This window comes from Stenella coeruleoalba (assembly GCF_951394435.1).
Source record: "Stenella coeruleoalba genome assembly, chromosome: 8".
Classification (NCBI taxonomy): domain Eukaryota; kingdom Metazoa; phylum Chordata; class Mammalia; order Artiodactyla; family Delphinidae; genus Stenella; species Stenella coeruleoalba.
The window spans coordinates 86,332,411-86,357,422 of record NC_137154.1 but is presented as its reverse complement, the minus strand read 5'-3'; the positions used below and the strand labels follow the sequence as shown (position 1 = coordinate 86,357,422).

At 35.1% G+C, this 25,012-nt stretch overlaps 1 protein-coding gene across 3 annotated transcripts in view; it reads left to right on the top strand.

Moving 5' to 3' along the window:
- RDX (radixin) overlaps positions 1-25,012 on the top strand; it is a 103,351-nt gene that overhangs the window by 53,311 nt on the left and 25,028 nt on the right. For 2 of the 3 annotated variants that reach the window (XM_079930018.1, XM_079930016.1), the window contains exons 10-14: positions 2,115-2,245; positions 14,166-14,326; positions 15,979-16,071; positions 19,555-19,797; positions 20,746-20,906. In XM_079930018.1, coding sequence (XP_079786144.1) covers positions 2,115-2,245; positions 14,166-14,326; positions 15,979-16,071; positions 19,555-19,797; positions 20,746-20,906 — 789 coding nt within the window. Of the gene's footprint in view, positions 1-2,114; positions 2,246-14,165; positions 14,327-15,978; positions 16,072-19,554; positions 19,798-20,745; positions 23,409-25,012 lie in introns of those variants that run through there. The other variant, XM_079930017.1, reaches the window with a different exon arrangement.

The window sequence follows — 25,012 nt, the reverse complement described above, 5'->3', positions numbered from 1 at the left end:
GGGTTCATGTCCTGGTCCAGGAAGATCCCACATGCCGCGGAGCGGCTGGGCCCGTGAGCCATGGCCACTGAGCCTGCACGTCCAGAGCTTGTGCTCCACAACAGGAGAGGCCACAACAGTGAGAGGCCTGTGTACCGCAAAAAAAAAAAAAAAGCTACGAGACACAAGCCTCATAAGAGCGCAGCAGAGTAAACTTTGCAAAATGCTTTAAATATTATAGTCAAGTTAAATATCGGCTATACATTTATTCCCTTTTTCAGTACAAAGACTAAATTTTCCCCCCAACTTGCTTGTTACCTTCTGTCTTATTTCCTGCTTCCATATCTCCTTTACCTCTGTCCTTGAGGATGAACAAATGAAACATCAATAGGGAAAAGCTAAATAACACCAGTGCCTATCTCCAGAAGGGGCCATCTGTGTGCCAGAGCTGTACCTGAAAGGTTCTGAGTTCATGGAATATTATTACAGCCTTTGGTCTTGAGATCTGTTTTGTGGTGTAAGTCCTCATAAAGTGTCTCAGGGCCTCAGGGAGGGAGGGAGGAAGGTAACTAACTGTCTTGGAGAACAGTGGCAACACTGGATTTGATTGAGCAGAGGCTGGGGAATGTTGGGGGTAGGCTATTCAACATCTTAGAGTAGCAGCCTGGCACGGAAAAAAGTAGCTCTTGGCTATACTTAGCAATTCCTTGAAAAGTACTGTGCTCTTGCTTTCACAGACAAGCCTGCCTTTTCAGCTTTCTAAAGAATACAGAAAGGTCAGCAGCCTCTGCGGAGGCCACCAGGCCTTTGCTTTGCTCAAGGAAGTTGGGAAACTCAAACATTTCCTTAAACCTCAAGCTCCCCTGTCTTCTAGAGGGGTGGGGGCTCCCAACTCTTTACCTGTGTATACTCTTACAGGTTGAATAGGATAGGAAGAAAGAGGTGAATGTGCTGCAGAGTGAGTCCAAGTCTTGGCGGCAGAGGGGTGCTTAGTTACTGACTCCTGGCTGTTGAGAAAGTACCTTGTAGGGAATTCTAGAACAGAGGTGGAGCTCCTCTCACATGAATGAACTCCAAGCCCTAGATTATTAAATGCTGTGAGGATTTATTAAAACCAGCTGGAGAGGTATGGTCACCCTTACACTTAAGGGTCTATCTCTTGCCAGCTTGCCACAACTGTACCTGTTTATCCCAAAACTGGGTTGATTCTCTTTTCATGTTGGAGGCGTATAGGTACTAGGAGCTGTAGGAACTTTTAAGTTTAGGTTTATTGAGTAAGGAATTGATAATAAAACTTTGCTGGTAAGCTTATCAGAGACTGCAGGTTGAGAAACTACATGGTTTGGGCCTGAAATTCAGAATTGACATCAAATGGCAGCAATGTCTTTTAGAAATATTTAGGTATATTCACATAAGTGTCAGATGAAGTCATAATCAATTTTTTTTTTTAACGAGAGAAAATTATTCCCATTAAAGTAGACAGTATTATCTGATAATTAACATAGGGTCTCTTATTCATCATTATACTTCTGGCCCTCAACATAGAGTCCGACCCACAGTAGGCCCTTGGTAGATGTTTGATGAGTGAATTTGGCTATATTTAGGTATGTACTGTCATTCTAAGGAATTTGTCAAAGGAGATTAAACTGGTTTGTCATCTTGTATCTAAGCATAAGTTGGTACTACCTTAGAAATTAAACTTCTATTAATTAATTGTTAATGGTTGAAAATTGTTGCCCTCCCAGGTTATTTTGCTGTTTAAAGTGAAACAGCCTTGTTTACTCCCTTCAAGCCTTTGTTACTTCCCCCAGTGGAGGGCTCCTGCTAATCTAAAGAAGGCATGTCCTTGGGTATAGCAGCTGTGCAGTTAACTCCTTTTGTGCTGACATGTAATTTACTGTCAAGAGTTCATTTTAAACAGTCATTGACTAAACTTTTTGCAACCTCACAATTGTGTATGTAACAGTGTAGTCCTATATTCTTAACTATATGAGTTTTGAACAAATCTGAGTATAATGAGGACTGTTAAAATATTTATGCTGTAGTTTCTTAGTTGATTCACAGCTAGTACTTAGGCTTCATATGAATATTTGCATATATTAATTTGTAAAAGCACAATTGTAATTCTTTTTAAGGGCGCAATTAGAGAATGAAAAGAAGAAAAGAGAAATAGCAGAAAAGGAAAAGGAAAGAATAGAACGTGAAAAGGAAGAGCTAATGGAACGTCTGAGGCAAATTGAAGAACAGACATTGAAAGCCCAGAAAGGTAAAAGTTTCTTTTTGACACTGGATTCAAAATTGTTGCTCTGTCATCAGCTAATAGTATTTCTTACTACTGTTAAATCTTATTTGTCTTATCTAGAATAATTACATTTAATTGCCAATTTAATACTTGGTGGAATTACATCATAAACACGTTTAAGGCACATTCAACTATACAAGGCTCATATATTCTTTGTCTTTCATTTACTTAAGCACTCAAATATTTTTATGTGTACCCTTATATATTATGAATGCCTGTATGTAGTAATTTATTCCTATCACTATTCAGGGTTCCATAAACAAAAACACGTTTTCAATACTCTCTGGTACTTAAACAAAAGCATTTTATGGATATGTAAGAACTTCAAGGCATCTAGGTAATTAAAGGCATTTTAAGCTATTCTGACTATTTAAACTCTTCTGGAACTGTCTCTAAATTTAATTTCAGTATATTAAAAATAATGCACAACACATAGTAGAAGTGTTTTGTTTGTTTGTTTTCGGTAACATGTTTGGAAGAACCTATGACCTAGGCAGTAGGTAACCAAAATGCTACAGTGTATATATAGAAAGGATACATTGGATTTAGAGAGTGTGGTTTATATAAAGGAACTCTAGAATATACTAATTTCAAACAAGAAATAGTGGGGAGAACAAAAGAAAAAAGATATTGAGTAAAATAGGATGTTATGTTCCTTCCTAAGCAGTAAGATCTAGGGGATAACATGAAAATCTACATTATTTATAAAATTAAATTAATACCTGCTTTTCTGACAACTAGTAGGACCAGGCATTCACTTCTGTTGGAAATAGCTAATGATCTTAGTTAAGGTTTATTTTCATTCCTTACATTAGCCTACCGTGGTGGGGAGATGCTGTTGAGCAGTGGGTAGAATAACTTGCAGATGGGTGGCTAGCGGAGGAAGTCACAAAGACTGTTATAAGTCCACAAACTGATCATTCCAATTGCAAGATGATTGGAAATAATATTTCTAAGAGAAGAAATAGAAAAAAAAAAACCCTGGATTTTATTCTGACTCATTAGAAGCCTCATTTCTCAGAGCTAGAAAAGACCTAGAAAGTATTTAGCTTAAAGCCCAGAGGTAGTAGAGACTTATTTGCAGACCAACACAAGGGTAGAACTTGTTTCCTGAATTCCAACTTGATGCTGTTTCTCCCACTCTAGGTGCTTTTTCATCAGTTAAAAAAGCAGACATTTGTGATGCGCCTACTTTGTGCTGTGTTTTCGAAAGACAGATACATAGCATGCGTGGGAGTGAAGCCTGTGTGGTTGACAGAAATGAGATGTATACATTAAAAATATTAATAAAGTGAGGTAACATGTGCTAAGCACCATGTGAAGAGTACGAGCAATACTCTTAGAGGAAGAATAGTGTAAAAAAAAAAAAATCTGGAGTATACTAAAGTGTGTTTTTTAAAAAAGGAAAGTTTAGGGCTTCCCTGGTGGCGCAGTGGTTAAGAATCCGCCTGCCAATGCAGGGGACACGGGTTCGAGCCCTGGTCCAGGAAGATCCCGCATGCCACGGAGCAACTAAGCCCGTGTACCACAACTACTGAGCCCGTGCTCTAGAGCCCGTGAGCCACAACTACTGAGCCTGCGTGCCGCAGCTACTGAAGCCCACGTACCTAGAGCCCGTGCTCTGCAACAAGAGAAGCCACCGCAGTGAGAAGCCCGCACACTGCAACGAAGAGTAGCCCCCCGCTCAACGCAGCTAGAGAAAGCCCGTGAGTAGCAACGAAGACCCAATGCGGCCAAAAATAAATAAATAAAATAATTTTTTTTAAAAAAAGGAAAGTTTAAAGAAATGTATGATAGTGCTCTGATTTTAAAGAGAAGATTGAAGGATAGTACTTTTTCATTTACATAATACATTTTCTTAGAGAATAGCTAGTTACTAAATCTTTCAATCTTATTTATTTAGGATGTATAATAAAAATATTAATGATTTACATACAGAAAAGTACTCAAGTAAAGAAGCACCAAAAAATATAAGGAAGATAAAACATAAGAAAGAATATAGAGCATGCCTGTCAAGACAGTTTCAAATCAGTCATCCTAAGGCAAAGGACATCCAGTTTGTTTTGTTTTGTTTTTCTAATAATACAGCTTTTCCAGGCTGTCCTAAACTCTGCATGGTTGTCTTGTAATTTATGCTAAATTCTCATTCAAATGCAGTAACTCTGGTCATATCTAAATCATGATATTTAGTAGATAAACCCATAAGTTTTTGTGAAAAGAAACTTCCATACTTCATTATTGTCATTTTCTTGAAAAAAATTTTATTGAAGTCATTATTTGAAATGTCATAAATCATTAAATACAACCATTCTGACATTTTGCATTGCCATAATTCATCATTGTTAAATTATTTAGCTTCCTTTATCATTCTTTTAACCATCTTTAAGATATATTGGTGACTATATTTGAGATACAATACAGCCAAACTTGCATTTAGTCACTATTGCAACAAATATCAAAGTGAATTTCCACCTTCACAAAGACAAACCACAGGAAAGAGTTGGGGGTATAGTGATTTCATTCATTCTGGATACTTGTTAAACACCTAGTACTTAATAAGTACACCCAGTACTGCTGTAGGCATTGTTCTAGGTATTGGGGATATAGTATTGAACAGATAAGTTTCCTACTCTCATGTAGCTTACAGTTTATTGAGGAAAGACAGAGTAATAAAATTAACAGATAATAAAAATCATCTTATGTAGTTCGAAGTGCTGTGAAGGAGATAAACAGGATAATGTGATAAAAGTAGTAATAGTAAGTAGGAGGGGTTTAGGTATGCATTGTTTACAAATAGGAGCCAAGCTTTAATTCTGTCATTAACTTATGACCATAAGCAAGTCATTTTAGCCTCTAGATTTCCTTATGTTCCTAATTTCTAAAATGGAGGTAAATAATCCCTAATTTAGCTTTTTGAGATTTTTTGATATTTAAAGTTATATTAAAGTTTTTTGTTGTTGAAATTTTTTCATAGGTATAATAATGTACATACCTCTTAGGTGTAAGGCTCAATGAATTTTTACAAAGTGAATTTATTTTTGTAACTACCCAGAACAGGATAGAGAACATTACCTGCCCTCAGGGAACCCCACCTTGTGTCCCTTTGCAGTCATTTTTTCACCCCAGATGTATATCATTCTGATTTATATCATCATGAGGTTTAGTCTTACCTTTTTTTCTAATAGCTCTGTTGAGATATAACTTACATACCACACAGCCATTTGAAGTGTACAATTTAATAGCTTTTAGTATGTTTGCATAGTTGTGCAGCCTCCATCACAGTTTTAGAACAATTTCATCACCCCAGAAAGAAGTCCCATACCTGTTAGCAGTCGCTCCCAGTTATTCCCAATTCTCCCTCCCTCAGCCTTAGGCAGCTACTAATTTACTTTTTATCTCTATAGACTTGCCTTCTGGACATTTCATGTGAATGCAGTCATGCAAAATGTGATCTGTTGTGACTTGCGCTGAGCATAATGTTTTCAGGGTCCATCACGTTTTAGCATGTATCAAGGACTTTATGTGTATAATGCTACATTTTACTTTTCCATCAGTTGTTTCCACTGTTTGGCCATTGTGAATATGCTGCTATGAACATTTGTGTACAAGTTATTGTGTATCTGTACGTTTTCATTTCTTTTGGGTATAAGCCTGGGAGTGGAATTGCTGGGTCATATGTTTAACTTTTTGAGGACATATGCATCTGATTTCTAAAACAATTATATGTCATTTAACATTCATACCAGCAAGGCATGTTTTCTCCACATCCTCACCAACACTTGTTAATCTTTATCTTTTGGATTATAGTCATGATAATGGGTGCGAAGTGGTATCTCATTGTGGTTTTGATTTGCATTTTCCTAATGGCTAATGATGTTGAGTATCTTTCCATATCCTTATTGGCCATTTACATATCTTCTTTGGAAAAATGTATTTTCAAATTTTCTGCCTATTTTTCAATCATGTTTTTTTTTGTTGTTGACGTATAAGAGTTTTTTTTAATATTTGTGTGTAAATCCCTTATCATATATCAGATATATGATATGCAAGTATTTTCCCCTGTTCCATGGGTAATCTTTTCACTTTGTTGATGGTGTTAAATTTGGTTTTAAATTTGGATGAAGTCCAATTTATTTATTTATTTATTTTGGCTTTTATTGCTTGTGCTTTCAGTGTAATGCCTTAGAATCATCTTGCCTATGTTTGAACTACATAGAAATGAATTCATGTGTACTTTTGGCTTCTTTTTGCTCAAACTTATGCAGGTAGCTGTAGTTTGTTTTTTCACATTGTTGTGTAATATTCTATTGCATGTATTTACCTCAGTTTATGCATTCTACTGGTGATGGACATTTGTAATATTTCAAGTTTGGGGCTGTTATAAAATAAGGCTGCTATGAGCATTCTTGAACATAGCACTTGGTGTACATACCTACTAGTTTGTGGGATGTACACATCTAGGAGTGGAATTTAGGGATCACAGCTGTATAGAGCTATAGTAGATACAGCCACCAGTTTCCCAAAGTGATTGTATCAAATTTCATTCCTACCACTGCTCTACATCTTCATCATTATATTCACCACTCATTATCAGGGTTTCTTTTTTGTTTTGTTTGTTTAGCCATTCTGGTGAATACAATGAGTACAGTGCATTTTCTTGATGACTGATGATTTTGAGCACCTTAGCAAATGCTTATAGCTGTCTGTGAAGTGCCTTTTCACTTATTTTGCCCATTCAAAAAAAAAATTGGATTTTCTTCTTTTTCTTATTGATCTGTAGTAGTTCTTTACATGTATTGTAAAAACATCTCTCCGTGGTTTACCTTTTTACTCTCTTAATGGTGTCATTTAATGAAAAGACAGTCTTAACTTTAATCTCCATTTATCACTCTTTTTCCTTATGGTTGTGAATGTAGTATTGTTTACTACCTCCTAGAAACTTTGTTTTACCTTTCACATTTAGGTCCACAGTCCATATGTAAGTGATTTTTATAAGAGTCAAGGTTTGTTTTTTCCCGTACGTATTTCTAACTGACCCAGACCCATTTATTGCAAAGACTTTGTACCATACATAGCATCACCTTTGTCACAAATCCAGAAGTCTATATGTATGCATCTGTTTTTAGACTCTTTTCTGTTCCACTTATCTATTTGTCTATCCTATTGCCAATGCCACAGTGTTCAGTTACTAGTTGTACCTAAAAAGATTTTTAACTGATGTGTCATAAATAAGTCATAGGTATATAATAAAATGGTAGGAAGCATGTTTCAAAGACAAGGCAACTCTTGGGCTCCCATGTTACTTAACTTTATCTTTTATCTTTTATGGTATTAGTTGTTAATTGTTACACATTATATATTTTCATAAATTATAATCCTGAAATTGAGAAAAGGAAAATAATTACTTGAAAAAGTTAATACAGAGAGCCATTTAGTTTATAACAGGACAAACTAAGTCTCCAGAAGAGTTTAATATCTGCCAAGACTGGACTTCTCCATTTAAGTCAACGGACTGAATATTCTGCATATTTCACAGAATAAACCCTCTCCTCCCATGGTATTGCTAGGTGATACACCTCCTGGATCATCCCTGGGTTGGTAGTTTTCTCTTTGTTTGCTGTATTAACTATACTTTTCCTTTCTTCCCATCTCTGGTAGCTTCCTTTTCTACTTATTCACAATCCTTTTCTTAATAGAGAGCTCCTGGAGAGGAAGTTCTGGGGATGGAAAATCCAGGAGAGGAAGATCAGCTGTTGAAATGTCTTTGCTGCAAACCTCTATGGATTGAGGATGTGATAACAGTTTCTCAATGTGATGACAAGCTCTGTAACTCTGATTTATCTTCTAAGTTGGCATTTATAATACAGCTTTTCAGTTGGGTTTCCCACCGCTGCCCAAGTATGGTCTTTTCAGATTTTCTTCCTTTAAGCTTTCATTCTCAGCCACAGGAGGAGCTTCACATGCTCTTCACATTTGCAGTATTGCTGTTTATTTGGTGGTTAGAAATGTTTTATCTTTTTTGAGGTGGGGAGGGGGCTTTTTTTTTTTTCCTTCAATGCATGATTCTAGTGCACTGGCTTACTGTTTTGCTAAAATAAAATTAGTAGTGTATTTGGGTCCCTGTCAAAGAGCTCCTGAATTTTTAGCTGGTTTTTCTTTATAGAGGGCCTGTGGATTGTGAACCTAAATGTTAAAGGTAGAATGAAGTTTCTAGAAGGTAGTAAAGGAGAGAATGTGTTCATAACCATAAGGAAAAGATTGATAAATTGAACTTTTATAATTATAAAGGGGACTCTGGCCCTTGGCATCTCTGCAGAGGGTTTGAAGGACCCCTGAACATCTGTTTCTACGTTATTGTAAGTGTTCCTCTGGCCGTTGATTCTTTCCCTATGCTTTGCTTTTTTTCCACCTCTCCTAGATGAGCAGTGTCAATCATAGTTATTTTAATGACCTTGCTTGCAAACTCCAATGTCTGGATAATCTATGGGCCTATTCTATAGTCTGTTTTCCCTTTTTGGGGTGGGGGGAGGGGGTCAGGGGCTCATTTGGTCCTGTCTGGTATACCTGGTAATTTTGATTGAATGCCCAACATTGTATATGAAAAGTTATAGAGACTTTGGATGGTGTTATTTTCCTTTAGAGAGGATTTAATTTGCTTTTTGATGGTCAGAATATGTGCAGATCACCTGGATAGAGTTGAGCTGGGTTTCAGGCTTTGTTAACGATGGTCTCTTTCTGGTTTTCCCATTGCTAGTCTAGCCCTTTGGGGGTGTCATCTGGAAGACTGCATATTTACTGGGGCCCTTCTGTCTTAGAGGGCCTTGAACTCCAACCTTTGACTCCCAAGCTGCAAGAGAGTGTTAATCTCTCTGGTCACCTCTTTACCCTCTTACAGCTGCTTTTTGCTTGTTTCCGTATGTGTGCATTTTAGGAGTTGGCAAATGTCTTGAGGGGAAATACACATAGATTTTGAGACTTTTCTGTTTACTCCTTTTCAGGATCTTGTCCTTTCAAGCCTTGGATGCTTTGGCAGCCCCAAAGTCTAAATCTCTGTCTTCTTAGCCTGATAGAATACTACAGGCTCTGCCTCTATTCCACTCTTCTGGGAATATTATATACCTGTTTTTTTTGCATATAAAATAAGCAAATACATGATATACACACAAAGATATGTTTTTCTTTCCACTTCTTTCTCTTTTTTTTGTTGGCAGTAATCTCAGATTTTATTCAAAAGCAAGACCACCCACCCCAATTACTCTGGTTATCCCTTCATAATGAACGTATCTTACATTTACAAAATTTTTCCTTGTGTCTACTTCAGTGAATTTAAAAATTAATTTATTGTCTCAATTATTTTCTAATTGTTTGGCTGTGGAAAATTGGCATATTAGATTGTACTGCCTGGAACAGCAACCAGAAGATCTGCTATAAACTTGTTAGAAAAGTAAATTCTCTGGCTCCATCCCACATCTATTGAATCAGAACCTGTAGGGGTGGTACCCAACAATCTAGTTTAACAAGTCATCCAGGAGATTCTGATAGAAACCATTTGAGAAACACTGGCATATGAGAAACATGTGCTATTTACTTAATGGACAGGCAGACATGGAAGTGAGGGAATATATCAAATAAGAAAACAATCAGTGGCCCAAGTGCTTTGACTCTAAATGGGTACAGAATAAGAATAGCCATGAATGAGACTCATAAACTGGTTCTATTCAGATACGTATAAACTGCCCCTCTCTTCTGCTTGATTTCCATGGGCTTACGTTAGTGTAAAACCCCAAGAACATTTGTCTTGGGCAGATCTGTAAATTCTTCAGCATATGGACACTATAGAGAAAGAAGTAGGATTGACCATTTCCTAATCATCTCCCAGGCTGCATTACCCAATACGCAGTCTGTCTACGCACATGTTTCTGTCATCTGCCAAGCAGGGGCAGAAAAAAAAGTAATATATAAATATATTTATGTAAATAAGTACATTTATATAAATGTAGATTTTTATATAAATAAATATGTATAATACATATTTTTAAAATCTTCATTTTGAGTAATGTTTTTTAAAAGTACCAAAATGGTCATTAGAAAAAGCAAAACATTTTTGGCCTTCCTTATATCTTTTTATGACTTTGTATTGTTTTTAGTTTGATTGCTGGGACTAAGGCACTAGATATAATTTTTCAATGCCTGAGGCCTTACAGGGTTTTAATCTGTCTCAGAATTCTCCACTTCCACTTCTTTCTTAAACAAAAGGTACATATATCCTTTTGCACCTTGCTGTTTTCAGTTACCATTGCTTAGATGTAGTACAGGTATTCTAAAATTGCTTTTTCAGTAAGTAATTTGTAATCATATTCTTAATTCTGTGATTTCTAAGAATTTTGATAATAGAACTTTTATTTGCTTTTTTTTTTTTTTTTTGTAATAGTATTAGTTCTTTTCCCAGGGTAAAAATAAACTATTGCCCTAGACTGGAAAGAGGAAGAAAAAAATCTATAATCTTCTGAGATATTTTTTTATTATTATTATTTTTTACTAATACTGTTACAATTTTTATAGCTTCCAATCTTTGCCCTTGGGGGTGACATAAGAGTTGATTTGGCTTGCCAAGTCTTAGACCTGTCAAAATCAAGTGATGCTTGTGTTCAAACCTGATTGAGAAAGGGAAGCTTTCACAAATTTTATTAGCTTGAACTTAGAATAACTTCCCTGGTCTACACTTAATTAACTTCCATAACCATCTACATCAATATACTGTGTACTGTTAATGAGAGAAACAATTTATTCTTGTAACCTTTCACCTTTGTCCTGAAAGAGCTGAGATTCTAAAAGAAGCCAGATTTCCTTCGTACTCTCTTCTCACATGCCAGACCTCAAAAATTGTAGGTTCTTGCTTTTTTTGACCCAGATAGGCAAAACATTGATACTATTCACATTTCTCATCTAATCCTTCTCCTCAAGGGCTTCTAACTGGATCCAAGGTCTGGAGGGATGTTTGTTTCATAGAAATACATATATATTTTTTGGCCATGCCACGGACCTTGAGGGGTCTTAGTTCCGTCTCAGTTCCCCTGACCAGGGATTCAACCCAAGGCCACAGCAGTGAAAGTCCTGAGTTCTAACCACGGGACCTCCAGGGAACTCCTGAAATATTCTAATTTGTGGGTTCACAAACTTTTTCTTAAAAGGCTGGATAGTAAATATTTCAGGCTTTGCAGGCTACATGGTCTGTTACAGCTATCAACTCTCCCATTGCAGCATGAAAGCAGTCATGTGCAATACCTAAACAAATGAGATTGTGTTCCAGTAAAACTTTATTTACAAAAATACGGCATTGGGTTGGGTTTGGTCACTGAGCCATAGTTTGCCAATCATAGTTAACTGGAGAGGAAAGAAAGAGATCATTGTGGGATATATGGCACTTCAAAACCTTCCTTTCTAGACTAGAGACTAGAGTAGATTTGAAGCTTTCAGTACATTTTCAACATTAAAAAAAATTAGAGTTTTGTGTAATTCTTAATATACCACAAAACAACCATTGCTCCGTCTACTATTCCTCAAATTAATACTTAGTACAAAAAAACTGTTAGAAAATAAAGAGTATTTTGAAATTTAACTTTGTAACCCAGGCTTATTTTTCTTTATTGACTCATAGTACAGAAAGAATTTTTATTATGAGAGAAAATAAGGCGTTTTCATTTGTAAACTTTTCTTATTATTTGCTTGCTTGTTTAGAAGGAGGATACAGCTGTGAACTCTGTGAGCTTTATTTTATGTATTAGTCAGCCAGATGGAAAGAATGATCATTAAAAAAGTTAGATGGGCTAGCTCTGATGTCCAAGTTTTAGAAGACATATACTAAAATGAATAATCCTAGAATTTAGCTTCAGTAACATCCTTCATTATACACTTTTCATCTTTATAGCCAAATAGTCGCGTAGAAGTTTACATTTTATCTAGAGTTTAAAGTCATTTTTCTTCCCAGTCTTCTCAAAACCTCCCAAGTCTTAACTGCAGTTACTTAAATTAGTTCTGACCAAGAACAACAAAATAAAGAACAGTAAGGTGACTTGTACGTTACAGTTAGCTTTCAAATCTTTTGACATACAGATTTTCAGTTTTTCCTTTTTTCTAAAGTATACAGAAAGGGAGAGTCATTCTTTGTAGGACATTGCACCCATCTTAATAGATGACATTCTCTTGTCTTCTGTCACAAATGTCCTTGCTATTGAACAAAGATTGTCAGAATAATACTTAAAATTAGTACTTTCAAATTGATTTCAAATCTTTTGGCTTTGTGCTAGTAATATTTTCCTTTCTCAACTCATTAGAATAAGAAAAGAGAATTAACTTTATGATCTGTACATTTATGGATTAAAATTCACCTCATTTATCTCCAAATATTACTTACTTGTCTTCATGCTTGAGGAATGGATATGTACTAATAACTCAAAATTTTCAGTAATTCATATAATTCACATCAAAATTCCTATTTGAGTCAGTAAGTATTAAGTCTTAATGTCTTGGGTTTACTTATCTAATACTTAGTTTAGGTAAGTAAAAACTTATTTAAGTTTTAAAGTGTGTTATTTTATAGACTTTTGAAACAGATGGCAGTTTGTTTATGTCAAAACTTCAGAGAGGTTTTTTAAAAAATTTTCATTGGTGTATAGTTGATTTACAATGTTGTATTAGTTTCAGGTGTTCAGCAAAGCAAATCAGTTATACATATACATATATCCCCTTTTTTTTAAGATTCTTTTCCCATATAGGCCATTACAGAGTATTGAGTAGAGGTCCCTGTGCTATACAGCAGGTTCTTATTAGTTATCGATTTAATATATAGTATTGTGTATGTGTCAGCCCCAATCTCCCAGTTTATCCCTTCTCCTCGCCCCCCCCAAATACCCTGGTAAACATAAGTTTGTTTTCTACATCTGTGACTCTGCTTCTGTTTTGTAAATAAGTTCATTTGTACCTTTTTTTAGATTCCACATATAAGCAATATCATATGATATTTGTCTTTCTCTGTCTGACTTACTTCACTCAGTTGCTGCAAATGGCGTTATTTTGTTCTCTTTTATGGCTGAGTATATAGGTACCATTGTATATTCCATTGTATATAGGTATCACATCTTTACCATTCATCTGTCAATGGACACTTAGGTTGCTTCCATGTCCTGGCTGTTGTAAATAGTGCTGCAGTGAACATTAGGGTAATGTATCTTTTTGAATTATGGTTTTCTTTGGGTATATCCCCAGGAGTGGGATTGCTGGGTCATATAGTAGTTCTATTTTTAGTTTTTTAAGGAACCTCCATACTGTTCCCCTTAGTGGCTGTACCAACTTACAGTCCCACCAGCAGTGTAGGAGGGTTCCCTTTTGGAGAGTTTTGGGGGTTTTTTGGCGATACGCGGGCTTCTCACTGTTGTAGCCTCTCCCGTTGCGGAGCACAGGCTCCAGACGCGGAGGCTCAGCGGCCATGGCTCACGGGCCCAGCCGCTCCGCGGCATGTGGGATCTTCCTGGATCGGGGCACAAACCTGTGTCCCCTGAATCGGCAGGCGGACTCTCAACCACTGCACCACCAGGGAAGCCCATGGAGGGTATTTTTTTAAAAATAAAATAAAGGATGTGCTTCTAGCTTTATGACATAACTTGAATTACAGAGAATTTTCATTTCTTTGCATTTTTGAATTGTGTAATAGAGTTTTAAAAGTTATTAGGTTTTTGCCAAGTTAAAAACGAGGTAATGTTCATTTGCATATGTGCTAATTTTAAGAAACTGTACAGATTAGATTCCTTGCTACTATTTTGACTTCTTTTGATAATGAGAAAATTAGAATTAATCATTGTTTTGGGGCGATACATATATTTGACAGAACTAGAAGAACAGACTCGAAAAGCTCTAGAACTGGACCAGGAACGAAAACGAGCAAAAGAAGAAGCAGAAAGGCTTGAAAAGGAGCGTCAAGCTGCTGAAGAGGCCAAATCTGCTATAGCAAAACAGGCTGCCGACCAGATGAAGAATCAGGAGCAGCTGGTAGGGAACCTGGGTTCTGTTAGGGGAAAAGAAAAATTCAGACAAAAGCATGGACGAAATCGGTTCCGCAATTTCAGAGTGTTTATTCTCTGAGCACAAAGGTGTTGATTAATTACGTTTTCAAATCCCCTCACTGTGGTATGTGTGCACTCACTGCAAGGAACTTGTATCTTTTTATTTGAATGTATTTTAAAGCAGTAAGTAGAATAACAAAGAATTATGAAAACCATAGACCACATGGACCATTTTCTGTATTCAGAGGAATACCCATCATGACAAATGAAATACCAGTGTAAAAATAGACAATTTGGAGGTTGCAGTATTTAGTACAGTAAATAAATGATCAGTATTGTGCAGCCACTACCAAAAGTGTGTTGTAATAGATCCAAAATCAACAGTAAAATTTTGTTTGCTAATGAGTGCCAATAAAATAAGTTCAAATAATGGAAACTTAAAAAAACACCTTTGTAAAATTAAGTATATTATACCTTCTGGAAAGCAAACCAAAGAGACAAGTGTGGAAATAACGAAGTGTGGAAATAAGCCTAAAATGATTATTTCTTCTTTTAAAAGGAAACCTAAAAATAAAACCATAAAAGATACATGGAGCCTGTTGCTAACAAAAGATTCTGATTTGCTTAGATTTTGTTTAAGCCACTGGCATGTTTTGCTTTAGATAAGTTGACAATTACGTATATTCTAAACCCTATAAGATAACCGTAGGCTAACTATAAGATAGATCATAATTGATTGGGGTTTTTTGTGTATTTAGTGGACTTGCAAATAATGAGGAGTAGGCATGACACCTAGAAGATTTGGGATTTAAATATTGGTTTAGGCATTTACTTGCTATGTGTCTTTGGGTCTTTCTGAGCCTCAGATCGCTCCCTTTGAAAAAAGGAATAATACCACCTAATAGTATTGTTGGGGAATTAAGAAAGTGCTGTTTAAATTATAAAGTGTTATGTAAATAGAATTCTTTTTCCTTCTGTAGGCTTTAACAGATAGTTTATTTTATTTTATTTTATTTTTTGTGTGGTACGCGGGCCTCTCACTGTTGTGGCCTCTCCCGTTGCGGAGCACAGACTCCGGACGCGCAGGCTCAGCGGCCATGGCTCACAGGCCCAGCTGCTCCGCGGCATGTGGGATCTTCCCGGACTGGGGCACGAACCCGTGTCCCCTGCATCGGCAGGCGGACTCTCAACCACTGCGCCACCAGGGAAGCCCCTAAGAGATAGTTTATTGATGAAAGTTTAAAAATAGCTCCTAGGTTCCTGCTATGAAAACAGGAATAACTACGTGTATATAGAATAATAAAATTTTTTTCACTTTGTCTCATTAGCTCATTATACCTAGTACAAGTAAGATATTTATGCTCTTAAAGAAATAGTTCCTTTTTTTAAACAGAAGACTGTCTATGAAAAACATATAACACAGTCCGTGTGGGAATTCCCTGGCGGTCCAGTGGTTAGGACTCTGAGCTTCCACTGCAGGGGGCACAGGTTTGATCCCTGGTCGGGGAAGTAAGATCTCAGAAGCTGCACGGCATGACCAAAAAAACCAGTCCATGTACATTAAAGCTTTTTTGACTTAATATAAATGACTGAAAATATATTACTTTTTAGTATTTGTAATTGTTTTGTTTATTTTAGGCAGCAGAACTTGCCGAATTCACTGCCAAGATTGCGCTTCTAGAAGAAGCCAAGAAAAAAAAGGAGGAGGAAGCTACTGAGTGGCAACACAAAGTAATCATTTGTTCATCACTATAAATTATTGAACATCTATTTTGTACCCAGCCATATGTGGAAATTATAGAGATAAATATAAGTTGCTGTCATGATTTAGAGGGGGAGAGGTACCTCTGTATGAATGTGTATGTACTGTAGTAAATACTAATCTAGTGATAATAAGCTAAGTACTTTGGGAACACAGAAGAAATATTTAATTTCTGAGGGAATGAGGCAGGTGTTGGGGAAACCCTTATAAATTTAAGCCGGCTCTTGAATAATACATTCAATTTGGGGGTAGAAAAGATGGAGACTGAAGAGGAAGTCATTCCAGATCGAGGGAATTGAATGAGCATAAGAAGTATAAAAGCACATGACAGATTTGAGGTCAACTAGTAAGTGAGCAAAACTTAGGGTCTGTTTTCAGAAATTTTGAGAGTTGTGGCTAGAAAGTTAGAGAGGGAATTAAGTTGTGAAAGGCTTTAAATAAATGCCCTGCTAAGGCAAGATGCTGAGAAATATCTGTAGACGTTGGGCTCTGAAGATTTCAAAACAGGATTGTAACATGATCAAGCATGGTTTTATAAAAACAGCTTAGTAATCAGCATGAAGGATGGATTGGGATAGTGGGCAGGATTACTTAAGAGCTAATGACTCACACTAAGGATGTGGCATTGAGAAAAAAGAGGAACAGGAATTATTGAAGGACATTTTGTGGTAGACTCAAAGGGGCATGGCAACCAAATGATTGGATGTAAAGTTGAATTAGAAGAATGCAATGAAGATGATACTGAGATTTCTGAGTTCCTAAGTAGATGAAACCACTGTTGTCTGAAATGGCATAAAAGTGAAAAATTAGGCTTTATTTGGAGGGGTAGGGAATATAAGATAATGAGAATTTAATTCAAACTTTAATGTTAACTCTTAAATGGAACTATAATAATAACAATTTTTACACTCAAAGGTATATAGTTCTCTGATTTTTCTCCGACAAAATGTACTTATTACAGAAAGCAGTTTTGTTTCCCTCTTAAATTTTCTTTGTAGCACTTCGGATTTCATAGGGAAGTTTTTGGTATTGAGAGTTATGTATATATGTATATGTCAATGGAACTCTACAAAAAGAAAAACACTTAACTTTTTTGTTAACACTACTTTCTTTATTAGAATTGTATAGCTCCCTTTTAGGGATGATTTATGAACGTCAGGGACACATAAACTTATAAAAATAACATATCACAGAGGCACATCCTGTGAATTGTAGAAATTAGAAAATGCATGCAAAAGAAAAATCACATTCTTGCTAACTGGGATCACTATTTTAACACTGTAGTGCATATCCTTCCAGGATCTTTTCCTATTTGCATATGTGTATACATACACATTTATATGTCCAGAGTGAGATCATACTGTACATATTGTTCTGTTTTAGTCAGTTTTCATCTCATCTAATATTAGACTATATTCAAAATTTTTTCATTTAGATATAATTGACATATAATGTATTTTTAGGTGTACAGCATGATGATTCAATATTTGTATCTATTGTGAAGCGATCATCACAGTAAGTGTAGTTAACATCCATCTCCATATATAGCTACAGAAATTTTTTTCTTGTTATGTAAACTTTTCAGATTTACTTTCTTAGCAATTTTGAAATATAGAATATAGTATTATTAACTGTAGTCCGTATGCTGTACATTATGTCCCCATGACTCATTTATTTTATAGCTGGGAGTTTGTACTTTTTAACTCCCTTCTCCAATTCCTCTTCCATTTATGCCTCTGGTAACCATCAGTCTGTTCTCTGTATCCATAAGCTCGTTTTTTTTGTTTGTTTGGTTGGTTGGTTGGTTGATTTTTAGATTCTATATATAAGCGAGATCATATGGTAATTTGTCTTTCTCTGTCTGACTTATTTCACTTGGCATGATACCCTCAAGGTCCATCCATGTTGTTGCAAATGGCAAGATTTCCTGGGACTTCTCTGGTGGTCCAGTGGTTAAGACTTCGCCTTCCAATGCAGGAGGTGCATATTCAATCCCTGGTTGGGGAGCTAAGGTCCCGCATGCCTTGGGGCCAGAAAACTAAAACATAAAAAAGCAGAGGCAATATTGTAGTAACATATTCAATAAAGACTTTAAAAATGGTCCACATCAAAAAAAAAATCTTTAAAAAAATTCCTTTTTTATAGTGGAATAGTATTTTACTATATATTAATATTTATACCACTTTTTTTAATCTGTTCATCTATTGATGGACACTTAGGGTGCTTCCATATATATCTTGGCTATTTCATTCTTTTGCATGTGGCTCTCTAGTTTTCCTAGCACCACTTATTGCAGAGACTGTCCTTTCCCCAACCTATATTCTTGGCTGCTTTGTTGTAAGTTAATTAACCATATATGTGTGGGTTTATTTCTGGGCAGACTATATTCAGAATTGAACCAAAAAGTCTTTTATAGCTAATTTGCCAGGCCAGTGTCCAGAGTAGGACTTTGCATTGCATCTGTTTGCTCTAAGTCTCTTTTAAAGTAGGACAGTTCTTTTTTTTATGATATTGGTTTATTAAAAGGACCCACAGATTGTCCCTCCTCCTGTATTTGTCTAATTCCTTTCTTATGGTGTCATTCAGCTTGTCTTTTTATCATCAATATTTCTTGTAAGCTGGAAGATAAACCTAAAAGTTTGAAGGATTCAAGTTAAAAATTTCTGGCTATGATGCCTCATAGGTGAGACTTTCAGATAATTTATCATCCAAACTAGAACACTTTTGAGAGTGAAAGGGGGTGTTGTTAATAATTACACCAGGACAACAGTGTAAAGCAGTACTTTTCCAGACAAACCAGCACAATAGAATTACTCAGATAATTGGTGACGTTGGATACTTCCTGTTATATTATATCAGAAGACATTTAATATCTGATTAACCCACCATTAGTTGTTTTAATTGATCGTTGGACTAGAGTAATAACAGTCTGTTTCCTCCATTGTCTGGTTATATTTTATCGTTGCTAAAACGTAATCTATTCGATGTGGAATTCTTTGGCATTATACTTATATCCGTTTTCTCATCAACTATTTGTATAACAATTTTAGCAACAGTTGATAATCCTTGCCAGAATTAATAATTTTATTAGGGTTTTGCACAGTGGTGTCTTTAATTCTGTCATGTAATAAGCTTTTATCAATAGGGCCTGTTTTCATTACCCTGAAATATAGTTTATATTAGAAAGAAAGGATAATAACTTGATTTTTTTTTTTGATGTGGACCATTTTTAAAGTCTTTATAGAATTTGTTACAATATTGCTTCTGTTTTGGCTTTTTGGCCACGAGGCATGTGGGATCTTAGCTCCCTGACCAGGGATCGAACCCGCACCCCCTGTATTGGAAGGCGAAGTCTTAACCACTGGACCGCCAGGGAAGTCCCAGGATAACTTGATTCTTTTAATTACCAATTTTCAAAGTAACTTGCTGATAAACTTATTTTTTATGTTCAGGCTTTTGCAGCCCAGGAAGACTTGGAAAAGACCAAAGAAGAGTTAAAGACTGTGATGTCTGCCCCTCCTCCACCTCCACCACCACCAGTCATTCCTCCAACAGAAAATGAACATGATGAACATGATGAGAATAATGCTGAGGCTAGTGCTGAATTATCAAATGATGGGGTAATGAACCATAGAAGTGAGGAGGAACGTATAACAGAAATGCAAAAAAATGAGCGTGTTAAAAAACAACTCCAGGTATTTAAAATTTGCAGTTGTATGCACATTTAAATATAATTTGCATTTTCCCCATTTGTTAAGACAAACTTATTAAAAAAGAAACATTTGATTTTTGGAAGCCTTTACCTCTAGCTGGCCTTGTGATTGGTTTGTAAGTACTTGGCCTACAGTCACGTTATTTCATGTTTTCTGTTGTATGTCCCTGTCACCAGATGTTTGTTAGCCTTGTGTAATGAAGCCTTAATTAGTAAGCTATTATTTAATTATAACTTGAGCCATGTTAAAAGTAGAACATAAAATACTGTTTAAAAAACAAATTTCTTTTTTAAACAGTATACATTAAAAAGAAATGATAATTTAATAGACTACCTGTATGACATTACATAATCTGATTTTTTTTGTTGAGATTTTGTAATGGCAAAAGGTCAGTATATTAAATGTACATAATTAGATTAAAATAGTAAATTTTAATGTTACACCTATTAGAGAACTTAATAGAATCAGTTCTCTAATTTTTAAATTCATGAAATCTTTAAATATTAATAAAATGGGGTGATAATTGTAATAAATGTATTAAGACTTTTGGAGAAAACTTCTCTCATGGTATAGAATTTATAACTTACAGTAACATTCAATAACAGCTATATTGAACCTTTTGTAAGTCATTTCAAGTATTAGATGAGAAAGTTCAAGGAAATTTAGAATAATACACAAACTCATCATGGTTGCGGAGTGTAGAAATGAAAGGCCATGGGTATTCCTCTCTAACCACTACCCCCCACCACTACTAAAAGTACAACAAACGTAAACACTTTAAAGAAAAAGATTTCGCAGTGGAAATTTTAATATACTAAAAAGTCAGAGATCTGTTATATTTGTATTTTGTGTCTTTAAACCTCTTTCATAGGTTTTTAAAATCTAAAAAAAAAGTTAATAATGGTCATACTTTTTATTTTTTAAACATAGGCATTAAGTTCAGAATTAGCCCAAGCCAGAGATGAAACCAAGAAAACACAAAATGATGTTCTTCATGCTGAGAATGTTAAAGCAGGCCGTGATAAGTACAAGACTCTGCGACAGATTCGGCAAGGCAATACAAAGCAACGTATTGATGAGTTTGAAGCAATGTGAGAGCTGTTATTTTGCATACATGTTCTTCATAAGCTGAACCACCAACAGAGAAAAGCAGGCCTTTGCAGATGTGATGGAATGCATCTCACCTTGCCAAAGCACTTAAACCAGTTTGACTGTGGTAGCTAAAAGACATTTAAGGGGAGCTTTTCAACATTAAGGCAGTGTGATATCATGCTTGGTTTTCTTTTTCTTTTGGGCCAAGGAATGGAGAACAGTGTTCCATCACCTCCTTTTTCACATTTTTCATTTTCCATTTTTTTTTTCTGTTGAAGATTAACACTAATTATCATGTCTGACAAATGTGTATGTATGATTTAAGCACTTTGTACATTTTAAAGGATGGTGGTGACTTAATGAGTGTTTAGGTAGGGCACTCTGTTTTTTCTTCTTCCATATTTTAGCTGCATGTATTTCCACATTCTCTCTCATTCATGTTTCCTCAGTGTGTACTTCTCATACCTTGATGTGCCCTGTAACCATAGCGCTGCCACTATACAGATCATTGGCAGTGATTAAAATGAGCATAGGTGGCAGGGTGGACAGTCTTTCATCATTGTGTAGAAGATGGCTATGAATCATGAAAAGGATTAGAATGTTTAACAGTATAGTGTACAGCTAGTGGTTAATTTTTTAAATCCCAGTTTAATAACATTATTGGATATTTGTTATTTGCTTACTTAATTACGGTCATCTTTGACAGCTGAATTGATTGGTGTTTCATCTCCTGTCATCATTTGGTTTTCTTTGCCCACTGATCTTACAAAGGTATAGACAGCAGGTAGTAAGTAGTTCCCTAGGAAAGTTTACTGATGAAACACTACTGCAAATAACAGTTGTCTCTGAAAGATTCTTTCATAGATTGATTTAGAAAAACAGATGTTTAATAAAAGAAAAAGCACATTTGTTGGTAATTGATTATCATCATTAATAAAACCCTGGACCTTGCTAGAAGGGCAGCATATGAAAACAGCAGTCCCGAGGAGGGGACAGTAATACTACCTCACTACTATACCTGTGATGACTGGTCGTTCAAACACAGTGAAGTGTGTAAGCTATATGTTTTATAATACATAGTGATACTGTCAATCATGAAGGAATATTTTTGAGATCTCCTTTTCCTTCAGAATATCTTAGAGTGCTAAATTTTAACTGCCTTTTTGTTGAACTGAACTGTGGGACTCTGATTTGTATTAAAATTGTTAGCGCTCACTGGTATACTATCTTCCTGGAGGGGTGTTGTATGTCTAAGGAAGTGTGTGTGTGTGTGTGTGTGTGTGTGTGTGTGTGTGTGTGTGTGTGTGTTTGAGAGAGAGAGAGAGATTGCCCTTGTAGCATATGACGACGAATGTTTGTACCTTCATTTCTTGATGTAATTATTACATAATCATTTTAGCATATTTGGTTTCTAAATCATTGTGCTTATTTTTTTCAATCTAACTAAAAATACTTAAATTTGGTTAGTTAATTCTATTTTAGAAATTATAATTTTATAGGTTATATTAATTTCAGTTATGTTTTACAAAGAAATCTTTCTAGTTTGAAAGATGTTCAATATTCACAGGTTCTAACATTTTCTTTATTATAAAACATTTAGATTTGGAGATAAGGAAAGCCTTGTTTTCTCTGTGTGGTTCAGCTACTTTCCATTTGGTATTATGCATTCAAATTTACATTTATCTATTAAAATTGCCATTTTCTTAGACATTTTTCATGCACAATAGATTCAAGTTGTGTCTGAAAATATCTCTGTGCTTTTTTGATTTTGCTGACTTTAAAAGGATTAATCTGGGCAGACATTATGAAAAGGAAAGGTTGCATTTAATATATTTTTTGGATTTAGTAGGACAAAAGATAACTGGTTAACCTTGAAGTGACTGTTGTACGGTGGTTGTGCACATGCTTCAAAACACTGTGGAAGAGGACATTTCTCCTTGCAGCACATTAGAGGAACAGATGATAAGCCTTACTATTCATGGTTTAAAGCATGTGTTCACTCTTCCAGAGCATTAAAGTAATTGCCATAATAGGTGAAAACTTGGATTTTTATTGGATTTTTGTTAATTTGCTTCATTTTGAATTGTGTGCACTACCATTCCTACATCAGTTTGATATCAGTGTTGAAAAATTACCAGTTATATTTGCTGTTTATAATCTATTTGTAGATTAGAATTAAAATGGATTTAATCCATTTTTAAAGCTGTGTGAATTTTTCTAAACAGGAACAACTATTTGCAATATGGGTTTTCATTAAACCAATTATAACTTTTATTATTAGCATTTGAGAAGCACATGTTCATATAGCAATGTAAAAATAATGAGTATTTGGTAAATTCCAGCAGGCTTATACTATTAGCATAATTTTGTGTTGTACAATTAAGTTACATCTATAATTTTGGATAACATTCATTGGTTAACAATAAAGTGACAAAAGCTCATGTTTCATGCTTCACTGTTGTTATTTAACATGGATTTCTTGTATATTTCCTGAATATTATAATCTCTATTAGATCCATAAATCATTACATCTTAAAAACAAGTGGATAGGAAAAAATTCAGAATCCTCATACATTTACTCGTTCCCCCAAATTATATATCTCTTTTGGTATGGAAGTAATAGTGATAATTCTCCAGAAAAGTTAAATCATTAAATTAAATTGACTCTTTTCATAATAGAAAATCATTTAAGATTTCTAGTCATTGCTTTTCTTGTATAGTGTTTAGTTTTCCTAAGGAAGAAGCAGTTTCATTGTCCTTGATTAATCTCACTATTAAAATGCTAATGTTCTTTAAAGAACTGTATACTAAGTGCTTCTTAGTAAATTTTATTATAAAGATTATTCTTCTTAAATAACAAGTGATAAATCTGTTTTAAGCATAGTAAAAGCCAGTTGTCTTCTCAGTTTACAGTAATATTGAACTGTCACTTTATTATTTCTATTCTCAAAGACAGGTGGTGATCTCTTTATTCTGGTCCTGTTAGAAAAGAAAAGGGAATTCCGTAGTATAATATTTTGCTTTATGTCTAATTAGAGTTCTTTTTTTAAGAACTAGAATTAGCACTTAGAAAATTATATCTTACACTGTATTGGAACTCACTCCTGGTTATCATTGGAAAGAGTTCCAATGTTAGTGCTGTGATTAAAAAAAAATGCACATCACTTTCTGTCTCAGTTCTTATTACCTGTTGATTGGTGATATTTTTAGAATTGAAGATAAAAGATTTTTTAGATCCCACAGTATCCCATTTTATGTATGCATAATGAAAATAGTCTTTTAAAATCTAAAACTTAAAACTGAAGTATAGGAATTACTGCCTTTAGAATTAATTTAGTGAACTGATTAGTAAACCCAAGCTTAGGTGTATTTAATAAGAATAAGGGGAAACGTTTAAATATGGAACTACACTGGTAGACAGTCCTCTTTTCTTTAAGTTTGTTCTAAATGAACAGAACTTTAGCTTTTCTTATTCTGTACTTCATTCTTTTTTTAACTAGGAGATAATCTATTAAATATTCTAATGTGGTTTATCATGTAGAATGACAATATTCTAGTACATTTCAAAAGCACAGTGATTCAGCAGATATGATAACTTCATAAAATGTCAAGGCAGTATGACTCCTCACATTCTACACTGTTCGCAAGGAAAACTTGGCTCACGATCGTGTTTCATATATTGAAGCTTATCACCCTCCCTTCCGTGGCTTTTCCAATTAAATAATCTTAATTCCCACTTTTTCCTACTGGACCTATCTTTTTTTAAATTTAATTTTATTTTTTTATACAGCAAGTTCTTATTAGTCATCAATTTTATACACATCTGTGTATACATGTCAATCCCAATAGCCCAATTCATCACACCACCATCCCCACCCCCCTGCGGCTTTCCCCCGTTGGTGTCCATAGAATTGTTCTCTATATCTGTGTCTCAGCTTCTGCCCCGAAAACTGGTTCATCTGTACCATTTTTCTAGGTTCCACATACATGCGGTAATATACAGTATTTGTTTTTCTCTTTCTAACTTACTTCACTCTCTTTATTACAGTCTCTAGATCCATCCACGTCTCAACAAATGACCCAATTTCGTTCCTTTTTATGGCTG